Genomic DNA, 10,383 nt, shown 5'->3' with positions numbered 1-10,383 from the left:
TAATATATATAAAAAATGTATAAATTAATATATATAAATATATAGTAGTCGAGTGAATAATTAATTTTTTTGTATTAGTAGTATTTTTGTATAATTAATTATAAAGAAATTAGTTTCTTTTTTTATTAATATAAAGATAATTTAATTTTGATGCAGTAAAATAGTTTTATATATATATTAATATTATATTAGTAAAAGTAACTCATATTAATTACGTAAAGAGTATTTCAAAATAAAAGATGTGATTAGATAATTATATAAAATATTTTATATTGTAAATATATTAAAATTAAATTTTATAAAAAAAGCTATAAGTGATTATTTTTTTACTTAAATTTAATATATATATATATATATATATATATATATATATATATATATATATATATATTGTTTTTAATAAATTAACTTTATTAAATATATGTTTATCCCAAACAAGTTCACATTTTATTTTTCACTAAATTAAAAGTTTTAAAATTTGAATCCATCTATTTTATCAGTCTCATCAAAAGCACAGCCCAATAAGCTCACCTATCCCACGTTTTTGTACACCTTAATTACTGGTCATAGTAGCTGTTCCACCTCTTATTACACCGTATCAGTTGGGGCATTTTCCAATTTATTCATTATAATTTGATCAACTTAAAAACCATCTATGCAATATTAAAAAATTGTGTACAGAAATAATCACAACCACAAAAACTGTATGTTTTTTTCCTGATCCTTAAAAAACCCGGTTATTCTTTCTCTCGATAGACAAATCAATGGAGTGGAAGTAAGGATTTGACGCTAAGAGAAGCGTTAACAGACATACAGTAGTGATGTGATTAATTAAACTTTACTTTTAAGTTATAATAAGACAAGACTACTATTTAAATAAGAGTCGTGTAGGCAATTTGAATTATAAAACTAATGGTATAATGATAATGAGGAGTGTTTTTTCAAAAAAAAAAGAAAAAAATAATGAGGAGTGGGGATAGATAGAAAAGAGTACTACACTGCTACTAACCCCCACTAAGATTCGTGAATTAAGTAGTGCATTGGTTGGAGCTTGATTTAGAGCTTTGTTTTAGAGAAACTTTTCAGAAGTGGTGCTTTTTTCCTTCGGAGTCTGAAAATTTAATACATTGGCACAACTCACAACTAAAAAGGAGTGTTGCGGATAAGGGTGTATATGATCCTGTCTGATTCGAAGAGTTGGATAAAGGTCTCAAAAACATATTCGATTAGTATTTAGGGTTGAGTTCGGATCAATACGAATCCAATTTTACTCGGCTTCATATACATTTTAAAGAAACTAAAAAATGTATATATATTTTAAATTAATTCTAATGTTATGTTATATTAATTAATTATAAATTTATTATTTTATTTTTAATCACACTTGTTGAATTAAAAAATAAATTAAAGAAATATAAAATTAAAATTTATAAATAAATTCTAATTCAAATATGGATATCAATTTTTCGGTAAAAATATATTTTTTTCTTCTTTATAAATAAATGCATCATAATTTTTAACATAAAATTTATCAAAACTCGAATTTTAACAGTTTAGACTCGATTTTAGTGTGACCTGAAAATAATGTAATTTCACTAAATTTAGAGTTGGATAAAAATTTCAAAAATCAACTCGGTCATTATTATTTAAGATTGGATCCGAATCAAAACCAACCTAATTTCATCCCCGTATACATCCCTAGTTGCTAGCCCCAATTATACATGAATTAAGTAATGCACTGATTAGAGCTTAGCGCAGAGCAACCTTTTTTTTAAGTGATGAATTCCCCCAAACCCTCCCTCCTTTTTGGAGCTAAAGTTTGACACATTGAGTGAAACCGTTGTAATTACGTCGTAATACAACATTAAGTGCAAATATTTTACCATAAAAAAAGGTTTTTCTAGGCTAAAAACATTAATAAAAATGAAGAAGTAATAATTTCATTATTATTAAATTTATCATTTTTATTATATATAAATTTAATTATCTTGATTAAAAAAATCATTAATTCTTATTTTTTATTTTACTAACCTCTTCATTTAAAAAAAAAAAATTAATTCTACAATAATATCATAAGTTATGAATATATTTTTTATTTACTTTTAATTTGTTATTTATGAAAAATATAAACAAGAATATCCAATTATGTATTATTATATTATTAAAATTTATTAATTTTTATATTTTATTATTTTAATAATCATTCAAAAGAATATTTTATTGTTGATAATATTTTTAATACATTGAATTTATATATAGGAAAAGTCTACGTTACCAACAGCATATCTGCCAACTTCTCCCAACTCTTATTTATAATTGTGTTTCATGGAAGTGTGTTCGTAGATGTGTCTAATAATTAATATATTTTAAATACATATATAAAGAGACACATCCAGAAAATATATCTATAAAGACACTTCTATTAAACACAGCTATAAAAAAGACATTTTTATTAAACATATCCACGAACACACTTTTATGAAACACAATTATAAATAAGAATTGGCAGAAGTTGGCAGATATGTTGTTGGTAACGTAGCGGAACCGATATATATATATATATTCTTAATAATTTTTAGTAAGATTTTTATGGTGTTTATATTAACAAGAGCAGAGGAAAACAGCAAACTGAAGGGAAGATCCGGAGGCCGAAGCAAATTTTGATTGCAAATGATTCCATGTTTTAAGTTTTGACATTCACAATAGAGACGTGATTGACCAACCATTCTCATGCATCTGAACGTGAATATGCCAATTGTTAATAAACCTTCTTTTTTTCTTTTTTTCTTTTTCCCATTTTCCTTGTTTTTCGTATTAGAAGTAGAAGTGGAACTCTTTTGACCATTCGCGCCAACCTCGTCCTTTTTTCTTATTTATAAAATTATTTATATTTATTTTATAGTTAGCAATCGGCATTCGGCAATATCATCACCTCCGTCATCGCATTTAATTCAATTCAATTCAATTTCATATATCTCTCTCTCTCTGATTGGATCTATATTCATTTTTTATTTTCTTCTCTTTTCTCTTTCTCTTTCTCTTTCTCTTCCTCTTCTGAGCTACGTTCTGTACTGAACTAAACAAAACACAGGTAACAGAATCTTCCATTCCAGTTCACGCTTCAATCACTCTCTTATTTCGATTTCTCGTGTTTTCCTCTGATGAATTCTCACACACATACACATATCGCAATAACTTCTTTTCTCTTTTCCTGATGAATTAGTTATGAACTTATGGTGTTTATATATGCGATGAACTTTGCTGTTATTTGATCGTGTCGAAGTTTGAATTTTCGTTCCATATCACTCTGTGCAACCGATTATCAGTGTTTGATTGTTAGTTGCTTTAATTTATATATATTTTTGTGTGCGAATGAATGAATTGATGATGATGAGGGAGATATACCTGTATGTGTTTATGTAGATTCAGTTTCCGACTTTGTACCTAAGCGATTGAGATGGAAAGTAGGAAGATGCTTAGCGAGGCTGAGACTAATAAATCTGCGGATCAAGTGGCCAGTTTTGACTTTGACTTGTTCGTTATTGGTGGTGGAAGTGGTGGCGTTCGTGCCGCTAGGTTCTCAGCTAATTTTGGAGCTAAGGTATCAAATTTACTGACATAACACCGTTTTTATACTGAAACAATTTGTAATTAAGTGACAAATACCTGTATGCTCTCAAATAATATTTAATCTGTATTCTAAAATCGTTTACTCTTTTTTTATTATTATTATTATTATTCAACTTTTAACTATTTGTACATGAAACTTAGTAATCGTGAAGTTATTAGGTGATAGTAGATTATCAATTTGGAGATGTGTAAAATCACGTTTCGTTGTGAGTCAACACTAAAATAGGGAATGCAATTTTGTAAGTGGTCGAGAAGCATATCCGAAGTGCTGCTCTCATGAGTTATGACCACTCAAGAATTTATCTTTTGATGAATGTAATATAGTGTATGAGAGTCTTGACATTAACAACAGATTTTAAGTTGTGAAGTTTTTCAGCTTGGAACATGGATGTATTTAGTAACAGGGAATAGTAAAATTGGAGGCATATAATGCTAGTAGAATTCTAGTTTATCCTCCCCTTCGACCTCCATATTATTCTTCTTTTATTGGATCATCTAATAATATTCTAAAACTTGCTTTAAAAAGGTTGGAATTTGTGAGCTTCCGTATCATCCAATTAGCTCGGACAAGCATGGAGGCTTTGGTGGAACGTAAGTTCATTATAAGCTTGTACATTCTGTGCTACCATCTACATTAGCTCCAAGCAGTTACTTTTACGGTTATTTTTTGTTTTGCGACTTCTTTAAGCTGCATTCGTAGATATACATTAATTTGGCTTTATGCTTCTGTTGTGTTATTGTCCCTCATTCTCCTTGCTGCTCAATAATATCACTTCAAGTACTGAGCAGTTCTTCAAAAATCTTATAATTTTTAAGTAATTAATTATTTTATTTTTCATTTCAAAGGTGTGTGATTCGTGGTTGTGTTCCCAAAAAGATTTTAGTCTATGGAGGAACTTTTGGAGGTGATCTTGAGGTAAGTATTCGATAATCAATATAAAGCTTATAATGCCAGCCATTATATTGAGTTTCTCAGTTTACATGATGCATTATTTTGCTCAGCTGTATATGTAGACCGATTGACATACTTTGCTCAATTGGTGTGTCTTTTCTTGCTGATTAAAGTTGATCTTTTGGAACTAAATGGAAAACAGTACAATTTGGTGGACAGAAGAGTATTTGATAATCAAATTAGAAAACAAATCATATTTTATAATTAGTATAACTATTAATTTGATAGCAGCAAGCAACCAAAATTATTCAGTTATTAACAAATAAACAGAAGGTTTTCTGTTACCTATGAATAACTCTAGGAAGTCTAGGTTTAAGTACAGCCCTATATATTCTTCTAAGCTTTTGCAGGACTTCTTACACTAGGTTCATAAGATTAGATAAGATCTGTTGCTGTTCTGTACGATTGGTTCAATTTCTCATGAAGTATGCGATGCAAATGGAATCCATATTTGATTTTCTCTAGTTGATCTATCAGAGTGTGTGTGTATGTGTGTGTGTGTGTACACCGGTATACTCAAATCATCAGTAGATAATTGTTATTTCAGACTTTCAGTACTTCCTGTATCTTCATTTTTTTGTTCACCTGTTATAATGATTTAAGAAAATTGACTGTGGTAGGATGCCAGAAATTTTGGTTGGGAATTGAGTGAGAAAATTGATTTCAACTGGAAGAAGCTCTTGCAAAAGAAGGTATTTCAAGTATCTTATGATTTTATTTGAGTAGAATTTTTAATCTTCTATTCATGTTATTTGTAGTTACTTCTACCAAGATTAGAAATATATTAATTGTTTTCTGTGAAGATGTTATTATCAAATCAAAATACGAAAGTGAAATTTCACAAAAAGATTAAAAATTATAAGGAGGGATAATAACTTAACATCGGTATAGCATTCCACCTTATTCCCGTAATTGTATTATCTACAAAATAGTGCCAGTAAAGTGTTGAACAAGGAAACTATTTCAAGATATTATATCATCCAGGTTCTGACTGGCCTTTTTCTGATTATATGTATAAACTTGTCAACTTACATTTATTTTAACTTCCGATGAAATGTAATTGGAAAATTTGGTTCTTCTATTGACTTTTATGAGACTGGCCAATTGAGATGAGAGATTAGCATATCTCTTTTATGTTATGTATTGCTTGATATCGCTGTACCTAAGAACCTTCATGAGGTGAACCTTTTATTATCTTTGCTTTTCTGGATGCTGATTCGTTTATAAAATCTTAATGTTTGTCCTCTTAACTATGCTTATATGCGGAAGCATAAAGGAATCTACTAATTACTGGAGAAATTAGGAAACTGTTTATCTATATGTCACTCAATATTAAAAAATTGTGTTGCAAAACTGCAGACAGACGAAATAAGCAGATTAAATGGAGTATACAAGCGGTTGTTATCCAGTGCTGGAGTTAAAACATTTGAAGGCCAGGGAAAGATAACGGGTCCAAATGAAGTTGAGGTGACCCAAATTGATGGCACAAAGTTGTCCTATACAGCGAAGCACATACTGATTGCAACTGGTAGCAGGGCCCAATTCCCAAATATTCCTGGACAGGTGAGTTTTTCTCTTTCAGAATACCACTGCAAAATGGTGCAACCAAGGTGCAGTTGTTTACCAATCTATCTGATTATCATAGGCATATACCTTTGATCTTGTGATACCTATATTATGAAGTATTACTTAATAAGCTACTTACTTTAAAACGTGATACTTGTGAATTTCTACGTGCAAATCTGTTTTAGCTAAGTTTGAATATTTAAATTTCCTTATTGAAGGAAAGTATCTCTCTGTGAAAATTTTTTTTGTCTTGTTTTATCATTCCAAAACTGAAAGATGGAAATGACAAAAAACTTGTCAGGTTTGTTTTGTTTAGAGGGATGCATAATGTTTAATGTGGAATGCGCCAACTAATATGAATGTCGTGACTTTTTGTATATACAGGAGCTCGGTATAACATCTGATGAGGCATTAAGTTTGGAGGAAATTCCAAAGCGGGTGGTAGTTCATGGCGCTGGGTCTGTGTCTCTATCTTCTTAAGATGTAAATATCGGTTAACCTGCATACCTATGATTAATTTGTGCTATGTTGTTTTCAGTTATATTGCAGTTGAGTTTGCATCCATATGGCGTGGGATGGGTTCTGAAGTCCATCTAGTCTACAGGAAGGAACTTCCATTGAGGTTGGACTATAAGGCTCTTATTTTATTAAACTTCATTATTGTGAAATCTTCTAGACAGAGTGGGAAAAAAATGGAAAGACAAGCTATGGGTATACACCAAGTGAAAATAAGACCAAACATACATTTTAAGCTGCATAGCTTCCAAATTGTGTTAGCTTGAATTCTTGCTCTGTATGTTTTTGCATACTCGCATTCTGAATAATGTTTTTTCGCAGAGGTTTTGATGATGAAATGAGAGCAGTGGTTGCAAAAAATCTTGAAGGCAGGGGGATTGTTTTACACCCGTCGACAAATTTGGCTCAGGTATTCCCTTTTGGGAATTTGCAACTCATGTTGAAGTAACTTCTAAGAAGTATAAATTATTTTTTCATCCCTGTCTTTAAGACTTCCCTGATTGCAAATTCGATACACTTATTTTCTAGTTGATCAAAACGGAGGATGGTATTAAAGTCATCACAGACCATGGTGAGGAGCTGATGGCCGATACTGTACTATTTGCCACTGGTAAGGATACATACTAATTCTCAAATGATGAAGAGCCGGACAAGTTAGTATATACATATTGTGCAACAACAAATGCCATAGGGCTCAAATCAGTTATTCTGTCTTTAAGTTAGTCACTCGGTTCAGCAATATACTAATTTAAGTGATAAATAATGCTTTCTGCAAGCAATTTTTTCTGGTGGTATTTAAGTGTTCTTTTGTTGGCTACAGGTAGGGCTCCTAATTCCAAGAGGTTAAATTTAGAAGCTGTAGGTGTGCAAGTTGACAAGATTGGAGCCATCAAGGTTTGCAGCTTTATCTTTCTATGTTTTGTTAATATCTTGAAAGTTGAACTTCAACTATGTTTTTCAGGTTGAAATGAGCTGAGAATGAGTGCCATCCATATGTTATGTCAGTATCTGTAATATGTTAATTCATTTCTTTTTATTTTAGGTTAAAAAAAATATGAATCCAGTTTGATTATGTATTACTAATGTCATGATCTCCAAACTTAAGTATGATATTTTCTATTGGAATTGTGTTTTGCAACAAGGAAATACAGTGAATAAAGCTAAAAATCCCGTAAGATTATTATAACGTTGATTAGATGCTGCTCTAGTTTGTCGTTAACTCCGGATAAATTATATTTATAAGGAATTTGTAAATCTAGTCTACATACATATGAAGTATAAGACAGACCCATGTCTGCTCTATCTTATATTGTTATACATACAGAACATACACATTACAGAGAAGTTAAGGTCCAAATTATCTAGTATTTTGCTTTGTATGTTCTAGTATTTATTTTCTTCCTTCACCCCCATCAATTCCATGATCTTCATGTTATGCAATGCTTTTGTGAGTGGATGATTAGTAAATAGGTAAATAATGATTGCGATATTCATATAACATACATTTTCTGTGTTTTTAATTTTTTTTCCAGGTTGATGAATACTCACGCACTAATGTACCTAGCATATGGGCAATTGGTGACGTGACGAATCGAATGAATCTTACTCCGGTGGCCTTGATGGAAGGCACATACTTTGCAGTAAGTGTTCCTCTTGCTGAAGTAATATCCCCTTTCATTTGTTTTTTCGTTTTAAATTTGGTGTTTGTCTGTGTCACCAATTACACCAACATAGTGAGGTATAGTATATCAATTTACTTGCTACTCTATGCAGAATACGGTATTTGGTAACAGACCATCGAAGCCGGACTACAGTAATATCCCCTGTGCAGTGTTCTGGTATGATTTTCTCTCTCCTTACTTCTCAGTGTTACTCTTTTTTCATTTTCAATTATTCTATCGGCTGAATATTTCACTAACACATTTTTCTTCTGCAGTAATCCACCACTTTCTTGTGTTGGTCTCAGCGAGGAGCAGGCAATAAAGCAAGCAAATGGAGATGTGTTGGTTTTCACATCATCCTTTAATCCTATGAAAAACACCATCTCCGGGTATGCGTAGACTGTGAATGTGTAGTGATTATAGAGTTTTCAGCCATTTGTCATTTATTGAAGAGCAATGACTTACAGAATTCATGATAGCCCGATCCTTGGAACTCTTTTTTTCATATAGTGTTTTCCTTAATAGTTACAAAATATGTTATTTTGTGTCTTATTTTCAAAGCTTTGTGAAGGAAATGGTAAAAACAATTTTACCTTGATTCAAGTATTTATATATCAATACATTGAATAGGAGCCTGAATGAAAATTAACATGAAGTCAGAATGAAATTCGAAGATTATATCAGACACCCCATGTTGATTTACATAGAACCACCACATTTGGAAATCGGTATCAATCTATTTTAAATGGAAAAAAAAAAAAAAAAAAAAAAGAAAAAGCCCTGGCTAGTCGTGAGCTTTTTTCTGAGTTCGAGCTCTTCAATATCGGATATTTTTCCTACATCCTTTGTCTATGTGTGCCCTTTTCATAATCATCTCAAAATGCTTAAAATTTTGAAATAGGCGACAAGAAAAAACTGTTATGAAGCTTGTTGTGGATGCTGCGACAGATAAGGTCCTTGGAGCATCCATGTGTGGACCAGATGCACCTGAAATCATGCAGGTATCTATCTATCCATCTTAATGCCCTCACACAGGCTGTTAGTTATGAAGGAATCCTTGGCTATCTGATAAATTTCATTTCCTCATGATGGTTTATAGTTATGATTCCTGATATGCATTTTGATGATCAATAGGGTATTGCTATTGCCCTGAAATGCGGTGCTACAAAGGCTCAATTTGACACCACAGTAAGTTCACATCTTCATGAATCTTGTATTATTTTTGTTAATATTTTCTTAGGTACTAGTGGCTTTAATGATATTGCCACTCCTAAACGCATTTACTAACACATTTCAAATAGTTGTGCAAGTTCCATTTATAAATATATATTTCTCTAATTGCATGACTTGACTTTTTTTTCTCTAGGTGGGAATACACCCATCTTCTGCAGAAGAATTCGTTACCATGAGGTCCGTGACAAGGCGCATCCCTGTTGGTACCACACCTAAGACAAACCTATGAACTATGCCAAGTTTGAACTTTAACTTATTCCCCCCCCCCCCCCCCCCCAAAGGATTACTTGTATTATTTTATATATTAAATATCTATCTTAAATGTACCAATATGGAGGTTCTTTGTTATTATTTAGTATTTGTAAAATGCATTTCATTAAAAGTTTCACATGAGAGCTGCTCAATTCACTGCCTTTTCGTCTTTGATGCGTTCTCTTAGTCATTTTTTCACTATGGTCCTGCTAAATTTGCAGAGTCCCCTTCCTTATGAGTGGCTATGACAAATATTGTTTGTTTGACGATAACTGACATTAAGAGTATATGAAATAAGGCATTATATTATAGGAAAGTTTTCAAATGGTCCAAAGTACTTTTTTGGAACTCTCATGGTCCATGTAAAGTGTCCATTGGATTTAATAATTAATTAAACAAATGGTTGTGATTTTCTATGTAACATGTGTTTATAATGGAAAACATTGTGAGGTGTGTATCAAATTTTACGTTCCACGAGGTATGATTTATGGAAATTACATCCTGCTGCCTCTTGACACAAGCTTCTCTTGTTGGTGGCGTGGCTTGGTGGCTTAGTCGTTGGTTTTTTGGATG

The 10,383-nt window shown here is 31.4% G+C and overlaps 1 protein-coding gene across 1 annotated transcript; it reads left to right on the top strand.

The window, feature by feature from the left end:
* The first annotated feature begins 2,585 nt into the window (after positions 1-2,585).
* On the top strand, positions 2,586-9,971 carry LOC112775749 (glutathione reductase, cytosolic). Its single transcript, XM_025819582.3, has 17 exons — positions 2,586-3,091; positions 3,424-3,601; positions 4,157-4,221; positions 4,477-4,546; positions 5,203-5,274; positions 5,942-6,145; positions 6,533-6,606; positions 6,687-6,770; positions 6,986-7,073; positions 7,193-7,274; positions 7,485-7,558; positions 8,197-8,304; positions 8,438-8,502; positions 8,601-8,714; positions 9,227-9,326; positions 9,460-9,513; positions 9,692-9,971. The coding sequence occupies exons 2-17, from the start codon at positions 3,458-3,460 to the stop codon at positions 9,785-9,787; spliced, it is 1,494 nt and encodes a 497-aa protein (XP_025675367.1). The 5' UTR covers positions 2,586-3,091; positions 3,424-3,457; the 3' UTR covers positions 9,788-9,971.
* Positions 9,972-10,383: the final 412 nt, after the last annotated feature.

The sequence above is a fragment of the Arachis hypogaea genome, chromosome 19 (assembly GCF_003086295.3).
Source record: "Arachis hypogaea cultivar Tifrunner chromosome 19, arahy.Tifrunner.gnm2.J5K5, whole genome shotgun sequence".
Lineage (NCBI taxonomy): Eukaryota > Viridiplantae > Streptophyta > Magnoliopsida > Fabales > Fabaceae > Arachis > Arachis hypogaea.
Note: the sequence above shows the minus strand (reverse complement) of the source record. Positions and strands in the feature narration are given on the sequence as shown.